This window comes from Sinocyclocheilus grahami, unplaced genomic scaffold (assembly GCF_001515645.1).
Source record: "Sinocyclocheilus grahami isolate Dianchi unplaced genomic scaffold, SAMN03320097.WGS_v1.1 scaffold1083.1, whole genome shotgun sequence".
Taxonomy (NCBI): Eukaryota; Metazoa; Chordata; class Actinopteri; order Cypriniformes; family Cyprinidae; genus Sinocyclocheilus; species Sinocyclocheilus grahami.
In genome coordinates, this window is record NW_015506262.1 from 236,853 (window position 1) to 253,162 (window position 16,310).

At 37.4% G+C, this 16,310-nt stretch overlaps 1 protein-coding gene across 2 annotated transcripts in view; it reads right to left on the minus strand.

Moving 5' to 3' along the window:
- ldlrad4a (low density lipoprotein receptor class A domain containing 4a) overlaps window positions 1-16,310 on the minus strand; it is a 106,314-nt gene that overhangs the window by 24,237 nt on the left and 65,767 nt on the right. Inside the window, exon 1 of one of the 2 annotated variants that reach the window (XM_016252035.1) lies at window positions 10,556-10,920. The exons of the other annotated variant lie outside the window; for it this stretch is intronic. Coding sequence (XP_016107521.1) covers window positions 10,556-10,673 — 118 coding nt within the window. The 5' untranslated portion in view covers window positions 10,674-10,920. Of the gene's footprint in view, window positions 1-10,555; window positions 10,921-16,310 lie in introns of those variants that run through there. 2 annotated transcript variants of the gene reach the window in all.

Genomic DNA, 16,310 nt, shown 5'->3' on the forward strand with positions numbered 1-16,310 from the left:
TTTTTTTTTTTTTTTTAAGAAACAAAAAAAAAAGCATTTAAAATTCAAACTTGCATTTAAACATACATAGAAATATTTTGTTAGATCAATATTTATTTTGACCAATAAAAGCCAATAAATGTACTACTATTTGGCCATTTTGACCAATAACCAAAACAAATGTTAGTTTTTAAATCTAATTAAATCAAAATTAAATAAACTTAAAATATACACTAGCTTCCAAAAGTTATGCACACCAAGGCTGCACTTATTTAATCACAAATACAGCAAAAACAGAGAGATATTATTACAATTTAAAGCAACTGTTTTATATTGTAATATATGTTCAAATGTAATTTATTTCTGTGATCAAAGCTGAATTTTCAGCATCATTACTCCAGTCTTCAGTGTCACAAGATCCTTCAGAAATCATTTTAATATGCTGATTTGCTGCTCAAGAAACATTTCTTATTATTATCAATGTTGTGCTGCTTCATTTTTTTTCTCAATTTTTTTAATTAACTCAAACTTCTAAACAGTAGTGTATTTGTGGTGAATTTTGAGAAAATAGTTAAAAAAAAAATTATTTCCATTATATCCATTATCAGCACACCCCCATCAGACAGCATGAATACATACGTGGATCTGTCCACATACGACCCTGTCAGACACGTACAAAACACACAACGCCGAGCCACTGTTTTATATTGTAATATATGTTCAAATGTAATTTATTTCTGTGATCAAAGCTGAATTTTCAGCATCATTACTCCAGTCTTCAGTGTCACAAGATCCTTCAGAAATCATTTTAATATGCTGATTTGCTGCTCAAGAAACATTTCTTATTATTATCAATGTTGTGCTGCTTCATTTTTTTTCTCAATTTTTTTAATTAACTCAAACTTCTAAACAGTAGTGTATTTGTGGTGAATTTTGAGAAAATAGTTTAAAAAATATATATATATATAATATTTATTATTTCTTTTTGACATTATATTAGCTATTGAAAAACCTGTATCAGAACCTTAAGTGAGATCAGAAACTGCCTTTATAAACACAATACATTCACTAAATACAATCACAATACAATCCCTAAAATAAAAAAAAACACCGAACAACACACAACTCCCACTGTGTTGTGTGACTGCCTAAAGGAAACGACCTCCAAATAAAAAGGGCTGACATCAGACACAAGTCTGGTCCTCTGGTTACACAAAAGCCAAACACAGGCGAGAGACTCTTAAACCCTATCCATTATCAGCACACCCCCATCAGACAGCATGAATACATACGTGGATCTGTCCACATACGACTCTGTCAGACACGTACAAAACACACAACGCCGAACCCCCAGCATGACTACCAAACTCCTCTGAGCCCAGTCCCCGGGGCCCGTGGAGAGTCCCAGAGGGTGGGGGTGGGGGCCAGACACAAAGGAGGGGACCATGGCCAATGTCAAGGCTGGCTGACTGCTGCGGGTGAGGCTCAGCTGCTGCTGTCAGAGGGCAAACGAGTGGAGGGTGACACCCGGAGCTGCCCCCTCTTTGCCTTCCAAAGACACCCGGAATACCGTGGCGAAACGACCCAACAACACTCACATAAACAAACAAACAGAGGCTGGGTTTGAGGCTATCCAGTCACCAGAGAGTAACTAAAATAGACATGCTAACTCAACTACACTGAAAAATATGGAGGTAAAACAGTTTTAGTAAATTTCTAATAAATTTCACAAATAACTACAAAAAAACGGCAAGTAATGCACTGAATTAAACATGAAATTTTGAAGTAATAAGAGTGAAATTGTAAAATATAGATGGATTAACTTTTAATTTTCAAATTTTTAACCAGTACGACAGTAGCTCAGATGTTTTCAAAAGCTTTCCCATGAACATTTCCTTGAATGTTTTCATGACGTTTTCCAACAAGTTATATTGTAGTGCGATTAACGCAACATCACAGGTTTTAATGGATAATCAGTAAACAAGTGTGCTCTTAAAATGTCTAACCTGGTCTCATGAGAAATCTGAGCAGGGATGATTTCCTAGGAATTCATTTGATTGTTTTTAGTAAAACAAGCATGAAGGTCCACCTCTAAACCTAACCTTCGGTGGGGCACAAGCAGATCATAGGAAAACATATGAACGAGACCGTACAAATTCATATGAATTAGCTACAAATTTGCAAAAAATTTAAAATAGTTACGAGAGATTGTATTGAAATGGATAAGTCTTGGGGGGAAAAGCATTGGCGATTCTGATTCATTCTAGTGAATCAGTTTGTTCAAGTGGTTTACGTGAATGAATCGATATAAAAACAATCCACAGATTTAGGTCTTCTTTTTCAGCTATTTAGTTAAATACTAACATTTCGGTTATACAAAGTAAGGTGTAATTTAGTTTAGTTTTGTTCTTTAGTGTAATGAAGTTTAATCTTGTTAGTGCCCTAAATTGAGATGTTCTGTGCCAGAAAAGTAAGGTTCTGATTAAATTATACATTATTGCATTGTTTACTTCTACTGTACACTGAAAATAAATGGAGTAGGATTTATTTTGAAACAATTTTCACTCAGAAATAATACATTTCACAAATAATTACAAAGAAACAGCAAGTAACGCTGAATTAACCATGAGATTTTAAAATAGAAAGACAAAAACAGTACTTTCTTGTAAACTGTACTCCGATAAAATCATTTTTACAGTGTTTTTTGTTGTCAAAAGCAGCTTGTCTGTAGTCCTTTGAACTACATGTAATTATAAGCAGCTTGTAGCTTGGGAAGCTACTGTTTCAAAGTAGCTTCCTGCCAGTCACAAAGAGAGACGTTTTTCAGTTGCTGTCCAAGAGACACATTTCATTAGCACAGCGTTGTTATCTTGGTGGAGTGGATCTTCGGTAGGTTTAATGATCTGACGGAAATGAAATGGTGCGATTTAGTGCGTTTCGTTTTAGTACTGCTGTAAAAGATGAATCTAGTTACCCCTCAGCAGGCCGACCCACCCCCTGTGTGCCTTAAAACCCTTTTGACATGACACCGAGCACACACACACACACACACACACACACACACACACACCCTCCTCGGAGCGAGAGCAGGCCATACAAAGAATGGTGCGATTTAGTGCGTTTCGTTTTAGTACTGTTGTAAAAGATGAATCTAGTTACCCCTCAGCAGGCCGACCCACCCCCTGTGTGCCTTAAAACCCTTTTGACATGACACCGAGCACACACACACACACACACACACACACACACACACACCCTCCTCGGAGCGAGAGCAGGCCATACAAAGATTAGAAGGAGGGGTTGACAGCTGACCTCCGGTGTGACCTTATCACACTCGCTCACAGACGCGCACACACCGCTCGTGCATTAGGTGCATTCGAATATTGGATGGAGCGCTGTTATGGCCGGGGTGGGCCTGTAAAGTTCAGTTTTGATTGCCCTGCCCGGGGTTACTGGGGCAGGGGTGTGACCTTGAGTCTACCCCAGAGCGACACTGGAGAAGAAGAGCTGAACAGAGTGTGCATATTGTACAGGATAGAGCGCTAGGACCCACGGGGTCGTTTGACTGACACCTCTCTAACAAGGCAATTACTGATCTCTCCTATGTGTTCACACACTTCACACAACTGCTCTGCTCACAAACACTTACACACACAATGTGAATCACTACTACACACTCTCTGCAACTTCACTTAGTCAAGAGCTAGTAGTAATAATGAATGAAACTAAAATGCTGCACAGTAGGGCTGTCAAAATAAATTCGTATTTCGAATATTCGTCGAATTTGAAATAAAAATCCACATTCGAATGCAAAAATGTTGCATTCGAATTTTAGGTGTGCATTAAGAAGGCAGCCTTATCAGTGGCACACGAGATGCAATGACGATGTAAGTGTCGCTGCATTATAATGTTTTTGTTAGTCTATCCAGTTGAAGCCACTAGATGCGGCGCTGCTGCGTTGTTCATTCAAAATATTGCGGAAAAAGAGAACATCGATGCGGAGAAGATCTTGTTTACATCCAAACTGAAACCAAGCCGTTCACACAGAACACATATTTCGCACATTTCTAGAGGGACATCTATCACCGTTGCACTCGCATCTCGCACAAAGGAGCTGCATGTTTAGAAAGCCATGTAAAATTAATGCAACTTTAGCTTTGAAAAAAAACATATATCGAGACTTTATGGCGGGGTTTTTTCCCCATCCCACTGCAACACATGTTTTTAAATGTAAAAATAAAAATGTGTGTGATTGGCTTTTGGCCCTTTGTATTAAACTATGCATACAAACATGATGCTGTTTTGTTTATAGTTGTTTAAGCAACTTAATTAATTATAAATGGTTTATAAACATTATGCACTTTTTTCACAGAATCATTTTATCTTATGCGTTGAAGAAACGTGCATTAATAATATTTTGCTCGATGCGCCCTCTTGTGGCCTCAGGAGAGAAGCCAAAAGCTATTCTTCACCATAACTGAAATTGTGCATTTTAAATTCGAACATAATTCGAATTTTGATCATATTTAAGTACAAAATTCAAATTTAGTTTTGCAGCCATTTTGACAGCCCTACTGCACAGTTTATTTTATTTTTGTTACTGGTATCTGATTAGGCCAATACTTGGTGAATATACAGATAATATAATATTATTTTGAATAATAATTTAGCTTGTAGTATATAAAATCATAAAGTGGAGCTTGCATGATAAGATGATTAAAAACGTAAATTGTTAAAATGAAATGTTTCACAGTTTATTGGTGATCCTAAACCAATACTGGACAAAATTTGCATTTTCTTTCTTTTTTATAGGCCACTATTTGGTGAATATATAAATAATTTAATATTGTTTTGAAAAATAATTTTGCATGCAGTGTGTAAAATTATAAATTGGAGTTTAAGTATATACTTAAATATCAACCAATGTACTGTTATCAGTTATAAGACAAAAATATATTAATAAAGTTTAACAGTACTGAACAAATCTGGATATTGGTATATACTTTACAAAGTGTTAAGCAATTATTAAATTTTTCTACACTATATTATAATGCTTCAATTCACTAGCATTCTAGATTTTAGTAAACGTAATTATTTTGAGCATTTTTGTAATAAATGGTATTTAAATATACACTGTTACACTAAAAAAATATTTTTCTAAATTGTGGTAAATAAAAAAAAACATTATTGGAGTACATTTTAAAATAGTCAATTTTTTTACTTCAAAATGTCAAGTTTAGTTCAATGTATTACTTGCCATTTCTTTGTGATTATTTGCAAAAAATGTACTAGCAATTTCTAAGTGTAAATTGTTTGTACAGAAAAACTATGGTTAAACAGTCAACTATGGTTAAAAGTTCAAATGAAAACATGTCTATTTGTATTGGCCAAATTTGGATAGCTATTCCCATAATTCTTGCACTAAAACCAATGCCAAGATATAACCTTATGAACCTAAGCGGACTGTATTAACTTTAATGTCATTTTAAAACATGTTAAGTTAAGCTTAAAAACACAACAGCCTTCCACGCTAAACTTTTACTACCACATTTCTAAAGGCAGCATCTGTAATAAATAGTTAACAACACAGACAGACCCTCTGGCCTCTGACAATAAACACTCGACTCTTGTGTCCCGTCTCAAGCCTCACCCTCAAGTCCGGGCCAAGCTCCGGCCAAGCTCCGGCCAGCCAGTGGAAAATAAAAAAGGTGCCAAATTGATGCAGAGATCAGATATTGACGAGGATGGTGTTTTGTCCCCTACGTGAGCTGCAGCGCACTAGTGAGCCGAATGCCAGTCCAATATCCTGTTTCTCCATTCTGGTGCTCTACTTTGGCCGCTGCCCCACTGGAAATGGACTACACTAACCCTGTGCAGCCATTTGCAAGCTAGAAAGAAAGACGCAATGATCGTGCATTTCTTTTGCCGTGCAGCATGACTAGCAACACAACAGTGCTGTTCCACACGGCGCTCTATTAAAGTTGTGTCCTTTTTGAGATTTCGAGCATGTCTCCTGTGTCACTGGCTCCTCCGGTTTTCCAGCCCTGAATGCAGCCAGCACTGCAGTAGAATCTGAGCGCCAAGTCACCAGGCATTCCACTGTCTGCACGGCCCGTCCCGAACACCACAGCACAGACACGGAAACCCACAAATGCACTCTCACCCTCACGTCCCGACACATGCACACACACATACACATACGCAAATATACATATATATATATATATATATACACACACAGTGTAGGGTTGGTATGTTTTATCATTTAGGAACAAGAACAAGTAAGATACACACAGTTTGTGCGCCAAGACCACACAGCAGGCATACTAATCCAAATAAATTAATTAATAATAATAATAATAATAACAGTAAAAGTGAATCTGTTGAAACTGTCAAGAATGAATATGGGTCATATTTAATCTCACAATCAAAAGCATGAAATAAGAATTCATATTTTGTTTAAGAAAAATAAAGTGTATTTCAGGGTCATTAAATTTGTTTGCATTATGTCATTTTCATAAAAAAAACAGACTTTAATTTAGGTTGGTTTTAATTAAACAGTTATATTAAATATGAAAAATATTTGTAAATTATTGTATTGCAGTGTTGACAAAAATAAAAGTATCAGTATCGGGCGATTACTGGAAAAAGTGGTATCGGTGCATCCCTAATTTCTATAATAACAAACAATAGCATTTCTCTGACTTTACAAAAAAGCAAAAAATGTAGAGACTGATTACGTCAGAAAAGAAAAAGGTGTCAAATTTGCCATCACTCCCTCAGATATTGTACTGTTGTATATTAGAAACACTAGTTTTCTGTAATTGAATGGCAAAGTAATATAACAAACAGTATAGTGTTATAAATGTACATTAATTAAAAATATATTAATAAAGTATAATCATTGTGATTTTTTGAAAATTACAAAAAGTAGACAACCAAAAAAACTCAAAAGTAAAACATTCTTTTGCATTTGCGGTTATGGAAATTTGATGGGGGATTGTCATAATAATGCAAAATTCCACCTGGCTAATAAACAATGCAAAATTCTTAACAGTTCTTTATATTCTTTACACAAACTACAAGTTCTTCTTAATTTTTTTTTTCAGGGTAAAAAAGTATATCGCTTTCATGAGATCTACAAAATCAAATTTCTCGAATCCCTTTTTTTTTCAAAGCCTTTTCCCTTTTTTCCTGATTCTCTCATTAGCCGAGGGACACTGCATATACATCATACATATCACAGACCAGAAATCAATTCAAGTTCATGAGCAAATGAAAAGTTTCTGGGTCATGACATCAGTGCCGTCTACCAGGGGGCTTTGAAAAGAGGGATGATTCTTTTATATGAAGGTTTACTTTTAATAATTCATCCCATTTGCGGCAGAAATAGCCAGTGCGAGTACTGATTATGACAGGCCCTTTTGTCCTCTGTGTATTCAGAAAGCCCGGAGTCTCAGCCGGACTTGAGTAAGACAGTCTGGCCTGAAGTGGGGGAAGGGTTGACTGACTGGCTGGCTGCCCGGTCCAGACCACAGTGAACCAATTACCAGCAATAACGCCAGTGGACATACACATATCTTTGAGATCTACAACAACACTTCACCCTGTTACGACAACACGACACAGCTACAAGCAGCTACACAAAATAATATCACATTAACTGCATGTAATTCACATGTTTAGCATAAATGCTAATGAAAAATGTGATTCAATTGTACATTAATGGTGAGAATAAGCACATCTGGACAACTCGAGTTGTGTTTGTCTGGGAACCCAACAGAAGGAATAGAGTTAAAGAATGTGTGCACTATGGCAAGCTGGTTTAACATTTGTACTTATTTTTAAATCATTACCAAGTGACTACTTTTACTAGCAATTATTCATTATATACCAATACTTATTCCAACCATGCTTAGAATCTATTAAAATAGTTGCTAGTATCTATTCCAGTTATCCTGGTGTGAACTAAGTATACATTAGTGCTTATTTATTACACGCTAGTGTGTAATTGTTACAATGAACTAAACTTTTAATTTAATAAGAAATAATAACATTTCAACTGAACAGTAAAGTAGCCATTCTGACCAATTAGAATACAAATGACAAGTAAAAACCCTATAGTCAGAGATATCACCTGTGGCTGATGCCTTTGACAATATCAAGACGATTATTATTATTAGGCTAGTATTATTATATAAATAATATCAGTGCTTATTTTGTTCCATCATATTTATTTTTACACGTTTTACAGTGTTAAAACCAATCCCATACGATTCTGTTGAGCTTATGAATACATTGGCCAATCAAGAGGAATTAAGATGAGTCAGCGCTGAAACGCCAGAGTTTTGTTGTTGAGTGCGTGCTCGCTGACTGATTTCTGCTCTCTCGTGAATTCTCACTAGACTGAAGTCAGTGATGATGTTCTTTGATAATGTAAATATTCTTTGCTCGTTTTCTCTAGCTGCTGTTTGAATAACTGAGGAAATGTAAGCATTATAATTAGTAACTTACAATGTTTTTATTAAATTGTGATCGTGTTAAATACATATTCAGCCATATTAAAAATATTTTAAAGGGGTGGTTCACTGGATTTTTTCTACTCTTGATTGTGTTTATGGGGTGCAGTCTAACATGTGTTAATGCTTCGTTTTTTTTAAAACGTATTATTTTCCACATAATTTACCTTTATTCCACACCGCTCTGTCCCTGAAACTGATCATTTGCTTCTTTTATGAAGCCCCTCCCTCAGAAATAAGCGATGGGCTCTGATTGGTTAGCTAACCCAGTGTGTTGTGATTGGCTAAACCGCCTCTAGTGCGCGTCTAACGTCCCGCCCCTCACCTTGGCGGCATGTGCTCCGGTTGTATTGTAAACAACGGCATCATTAGTATCACTTATCAGTTTGAGCCCGATTGAGAAGCAGAGGATATTATTGAAGAGGATCGTGCAGAACCTGTGCAAGCACGGCTTTTAATGGTAGGCCTATGGTTTTTGTTTGTTGTTGTCTCATACTTTTAGATACGCTGCTCGTCTAAACGTCCCTGCTTCTCATAGCTATGTGAAAATAAGTGTACAATTGGAACAGTTCATTGTTAGAGCTGAGCTGAATGAGAGAGAGAGAGTGAGAGAGAGAGGCAGAGTGTGTGCAGAGCAGGGGATGCGAGGAACAGTATTAAGAACCGCTGCTTTAGAACATTGATTTTGAAACTTGTGAATCCATTAGAATCGTTAGAAGACAGAATCGCGATTCATATATGAATAGATTTTTATGTGCACCTCTAGTTTTTTCTTCCTCTTCTCTAAAGCAGCGCAGCATGGCTTCGCCCCCTTTGCTGCCTTTTCCCGAGGGTGGGGTTTGTCTGGGTTTGTTACGTAACGGACCCGGGAAGTAACTCGTTGTAGTCCCTACCAGCCGTTTTTGTAGGCATTAAACTGCCAGAATTTTAAAAGACGATATCTCCGTTTGCATTGAACTTTCAGCTTCATAACTTTGCAGATATTATTTATGCTCATACAGCAACATTACACACTAACTAACGTTAAAAAAGTGAAATCGCAATGAACCACCCCTTTAATGACATGACATCTATATGCTACTTTACTAAAAAGATCAAATGTGTATCTGCTGTAGCCTTAACCTGGTTCACTGGTGGAGTTGGTTCACTCTTTGGCTATAAAACTACGTAGGCCCTAAGTAAATAATTAAATAAATTAGCATGATGATATCGTGTATTGGCAATATCACAGATTAACAATAGGACGATATGACTATGGAGCATATCGCCCAACACTAATAAGAAATGCAACTAGTAACAGTTTCGTAAAATTCTAGTGTCTTATAAATCGGTGCTAGTACCTAATAAATACTGGTCCCTAACTGAAAAGATACTAAACACTATTTCCTTACCTACTAATAATTAAGAAAGAAAGAATAAAGAAAAAAGCATGCGTAACATAAAACAGACGTTAGTTATAAGGAATAAATGTTAAATTGGCTTGCCATATTGTGCGCAGCCCCCACAGCAACACCAGCAATATTCAACTGATGCATTGAGTTGTGTTCCAGTGCCAAACACTCCCAGACACCCGAGTCATCAGCAACACTCATTTGTATTAATATATTTAATCGGTCAAACGTTTTAAAATACATCAGAAGCTTATTAAAAAGTAATTTCTGACAAACACGTCGCATTTTGGGGGCGCTGAATTTATAGTTTAATACGCCACAACCAAATTCGATGGGTGTGCAAGTGAGTTAGTGACAAATAACGGTCAAATACCGCAATAATTCGACCTGAGAATGACATTTACATTCAGATGAATCTTGACATATTCGCACAGCATGGTGCCATAATAACGGATTCGGAAGTGCTACGGTTACATTTGATCCATTTTCGAATGCGGACCGAATTAAACGATTGAATCTGAAACTGTTATGCTAGTTAACACAGGTTAAAAACATTCTATTTTCATTCGCTGCGCGTTCTAAATTGGACCAAATGTAAGAGTTCTGGGATTCGCGTTACATTCCCTCCGCGTTCGAAAACGGCTGAGAAAAACCCGCCCTACTTACATATATCCATTCCCTGTGGCTGGGATAGGGTGCAGTTGCAGGAGCATGTGTCATTGGAGTTGGCGTTGTTGTTATTGTTGTTGCTGGAGCTGCTGTCCGGGACCGTGATGTTTCGCATGGGGGCTCGGGGAAGTGACGGGACGGGGGGGAAGAGAGCCGCCGGCCGCGGCCCTCACAGGAACTGAGGAACACTTCCACAGCAGAGTCTCATGCCATTCTCGCGACTCGTCGACGCACTTTCTGCTGCTAGACTACGGTAAATACGTTCCCCGCATCTTGACGGTCTTTTCCTCTCGCTTTCATTCAGAAGAATGGCTTTCTGTGACGGTCTCAGGCTCACAGCCCTCCTCCTCCTCCGCCTCCCTCCTCCTCCGAGAGGGGAGCAGCTCCAGACAGACAGACAGGAGCGGTGGGAGGGGAGACTGGCGCTGACAATGGCGGTGGTGAGAGAGGGAGAGGTTGCTCTACCCTCAATGGGACTGTGTGTGTGTGTATAGAGGCGGTTAGAATCACACACACACACACACACGGGGGAAGAGAGCCGCCGGCCGCGGCCCTCACAGGAACTGAGGAACACTTCCACAGCAGCCTGCGGTCTCGGTGCACGCACGTCTCATGCCATTCTCGCGACTCTCCGACGCAGTTTCTGCTGCTAGACTACGGTAAATACGTTCCCAGCATCTTGACGGTCTTTTCCTCTCGCTTTCATTCAGAAGAATGGCTTTCTGTGACGGTCTCAGGCTCACAGCCCTCCTCCTCCTCCGCCTCCCTCCTCCTCCGAGAGGGGAGCAGCTCCAGACAGACAGACAGGAGCGGTGGGAGGGGAGACTGGCGCTGACAATGGCGGTGGTGAGAGAGGGAGAGGTTGCTCTACCCTCAATGGGACTGTGTGTGTGTGTATAGAGGCGGTTAGAATCACACACACACACACACACTCATTAGTGCCAGCCATGACCAATCAAGGCAGGCATTGAAGAGGCTTTAACCTTGGGCTGACCCCACAGTCTAGCAGATATTCAGCAGATGTGTCAGACACCCCCCTTCTTTCCCAAACTGTCTGCGGTCTATAAATATATCCGGGGCGGTTTGGTGTGGGGAATGTCCGGCTGAGTGGGCAAAGTGAAGTAAACTGAGTTTGTGAAACGCAGTGCACCCCCAAAAGTATTTGGACACTTAAGCCGCACTTAATTTGTGAATTTAATGGCATTGCATCACAAAATATCACACCAAGTGTCATCTGAAAATATGATTCTAGAACTTTTATCACAACTTAGCAATTCACTGATGTCACGGTGCTTTTTAGATGCATCAGTTCTCCTCCAATTGTAGTAATGTTTGACAACCAGAATCTGACTGAAAACTTCTGAACATTATATTATTGTTTTATAATTTCAGACTTCTTTTTTTTTTGTGTACAATATTTTGCTCAAAAATCTTAAGTTTCAAATGAATGCCATATACTTTGATATTTTAGATTCATTATATATTTGCACATATTTCATTCCAAAAATCAAAAGAATTTTCCTTATAAAAATGAAGCCAATTTAAATAAATACAATTTTAAATACATTTTTGTGACATTATGTTCATGATAGTTTAAGCACTTGACTCACTTGACTGAAATTATTATTACTGTAATGTTAAAATTATTACTATTAACATTATTTTATTTACATTTTTAAATTAAACTTTATCAGTGTTATTTTAGTATTATTTATATACTGTTATCAGATTTATTCATATTTTTAATTAGCTTGTATTTGATTATTTTTAGCTTTCATTTTAAGTTTTTTTATTTAAATTTTAAGTTAAACGTATTTTATTTCAGTTAGTTGACATGGAAACATTTCTAAATTTGGTTAAAGCTTTACATTTTTCTGATATTTTATTTTATTCAGCTTTATTTCAAATAATGAAAATGATTTCTAATAGTTTTAGTTAACAATAACAATGCTGTTTTTTATACATCATCATAGTATTTCTGTCACTACCTCTAAACTGATTTGATTTTACATACAGGTGCATCTCAATAAATTAGAATGTCGTGGAAAAGTTAATTTATTTCAGTAATTCAACTCAAATTGTGAAACTCGTACAGTTAAGAATGACTATTACAGTAAATAATAACCACTGCTGAGAATAATAATTCTAAAGATATGTATTTTAGGTGTGTAAGATTTGAAGTGGACACTTGCTTTTCTTTCTTTATTTTTAATTTTATTTATTTATTTTACTTTAATGTGAAATGTGACCCAGAGGTGTTTTTGTGACGCCCAAACACAACTGCCCAACATTCTAACTCTAACTAATGTAAAGGAACACACACTATCTGTGTGAACAGACAAAACAAAGAAATGTTTATGTCTCTAAAACAAAGGACATGAGGCCTAATTCAGTCGTGTTTACAAAGATGAAAAGTTTACGCCATTTAACTGTTGTCGTTTTTAAGGTCTGTTTGTAAGACTGCACAGCTAAAATTGGCCTTGTTATGTCTGAAGCTGAAAGAGATGCATGTTTTGCTTTAGCGTCCTCTGGCGGCCTCTGAGCTCATGGCACCACTGCATTGCTTTAAACATGGGAAGAGTGACCTGTGTTTGTGGCCTACTTTCCCCTGTGACCTCTCACTGATGGTTTGAAGTGTTCCAGGCCAAGTCGCTGTAACAGATATGCGTGAGTGCGTGGCTGTGAGGATAATTACAACGATAAGACAATCTGTGGTGAGACAAGCTTTCCCTGTACGAGCCGGTCACGGTAATGTCAGACAGATAAGAAGAGTTTATGACAACCTCTGAATTTAAAAAAAATAAATGTTACTGGGTGATATAACTATGAAACCTATAAAACTTACACGTCATACCATTTTGCATGACTTCTCAGCCAGAGAAAAATAGTCTGATAAGTAAGACACATGATTTATGGTGTCATTAATGTCCGAAGCACAAACGATTGCATGTCAAAAATTAATAATTGTGCAAACGCCTAAGTATGAGCAATAGTGATGCCTTAGCAAACACAACACATGGCAGTAACTTCAAGGAAAATGAAAGGAAAACTGGAATCATTTACACTAAATCACATGGCACAGACTTCATAGTTACCTCACACTAATTAAGCTTTCTTACAATATCAGCTCACGCCACAGACGACTCCTTTCAATGCCTGTCAGTGTCTTTAGGGATGACTCAGAGTCTGTTGCTGGAGGCCAAGCTTCTTACAGCTGAGACGCAGACACAGCCGTCTGGCTCCGTCACAGCACCTGTGATTGCTCAGGTGGAAGTCTAAATCACACTGCCATCAGCCATCACATCAGCAGAGATCAACATCACTGTGAGACCAAGCGCTGCACCATGTCTGATGTCTAGCCAAATAGGTAAACGTGCCGTATATTCATGGAAGCAGCCAGGAACTTAAAACTGATGTATTACACTATGTATCTGGACAATATAAGATGGGAATCAAACAAATTGAACTAACTGAAGCAGGACCACTTCTACAAACACACAAACTTATACAGATACACTAGAGAGAACATTTCGTTGACATTTTATATTAAACTGATTCTAATAACAATGTAACTCAAACAATAAAATCATATTAAATTTACAGTAAAAATGACAGTTTATAACAGTATATTTCATTATATACCATGCACTGTAAAAACAAAATAAAAAATTGAAAAAAGGGGGAAAAAAGAACATTGTAAAAATGCTACAGTAAAAGTTATTAATTGGTTAACTGTAAGTTACCTTAAACTGTATATGGTTTAACATCATTATGTAATTTTACTGTAAAAATACTGTCAAATTTATGTTTTTTTTTTTCAAATAGCTTGGTCTTTACATTATATCATTATTTTATAATGATACATATTATAAAATATATATTATCATTATTATATATTTTCTAATATATTATATCATTATTGTACAGAAGAGGATTAGGGCCAAGCAATAATAAAAAAAAATGAATCCATCTCAAGATTAAAAATCATTCCAATGCGAGATTAAACACGTTAAATTTCAAGAAAAACGTCGACATGAAATGTTGAGAATTTAATTTCGAGAATAAAGTCGTTATGTTTATTTAAAAAAACGGTACATTTCGAGAAAAAAAGTAGAAATGGAATGTTGAGAATGAACTCACTAAATTAAGAGAAAAAAAGTCGTGTTTCAAGAAAAAAAACTCGTTAAATTACGAGAATAAAGTCTAAATAATGTTGAGAATAAACTCACTGGTGAACATGAATAGGCAACAGTATTGATTAGGAGTGATTAGAGTAGCTGCAGTCAGCATTGACTAATGTAATCCTCATTAGTCCTCTCTCTCTAACTAGACTATCAGCTATGGTAATACCCCAAAATGAGCTACTAAAGAGTAGAAATTAAGAAAGGCCAGACACACAGGAATAAATCAGGTGGGAACAAACCAATACAAATGTAGGTTCTAGTCGTGTTTGCATCAAGCCGACCAAGTTTGTTTGTGTGTGTGTGTGTGTTTTACCTGAGGATGGGAGATATTGATAGGCTGTAAAGTCATGGGCGGCGAGCGGCGAGCGGCGAGCGGCCGTGCCCCTGGGAGATATGCAGTCTCTCGCTGCCGCTGTGATGAAGCGTTTACATGAAGGGATCACCCTGAGGGGGCGGTATTCATTAACCAGACTTACAGACTCAGACTATTGACTTCTCGCTCTAGACTGAACCTCTCTCTCTCTCACACACACACTTTTACCGTTAACACACTTTCCACAACTTCTGTTTGAGTAGCTGATCTTGAACTTGGACTTTTGTTATTGAGCTCTGTTTCCACTTAGAGCTCCACAAAACCTCATTTTATTAATTTACAGACTTTATAGACCAAACCTAAACTATAGCTCTGGGGAGTCTTCAATGCAAGAGCGGTAAGAATAAAAAAAGAGAAACAAGATTTTTACATGTTATGAGGAAAATATGAGTTGCACTTGCTGGTGAAAACACACTGTCAACTTGAAATGGCATTCACAACCCAGTTTACTTACATAATCTTGTGTACTTCAGAGGATATTCAGCAACACAAATTTAGAGTGGGAAATTGTTATCATTTGCAGTGTTCAATACTCATGATGTAATTAATGTCAGTAACAGTTGGGTTACAATTACCTGTAACTATTTTACTAACTTCAAAAATATCACCAATGTATTGGTTACATTTTGCACAAATGTATTCAAGTTACAGGTTACTAAGTCAGTAGCATTATTTGTCCATCCATCCATTCATCTTACCCTCCATCCATCTGCACATCCATCCATCCATTTAACCATCTAGCTACCCTGTCCATCCATCTATGCATCTGCCCGTCCATCTATCTGCCCATCTATATCCATCCATCTACCAAACTATCTTTCCATCTCTCCATCCATTAATCTACCCATCCATCCATCTACCTATTTATCCATTTATCTACCCACCAAACCATCCATCCAGCCGTTTACCCATGTATTCATCCATCGATTCATCTCTTCATCCATCTGGTCATCCATCCATTTTTCCATCTATCCATCTACCCATGTATCCATCCATCCATCCATCAATCTACCCAAGTATCCATCCATCTACCCATGTATCTTTTCATCCATCCATCCATCCATTATCCATCCACCCATCCATACATACAACCATCTACCTATGTATCCATCCATCCATCCTTTCATCCATCCATCCATCAATCTACCCACATATCCATCCACCCATGTATCTTTTCATCCATCCATCCATCCAT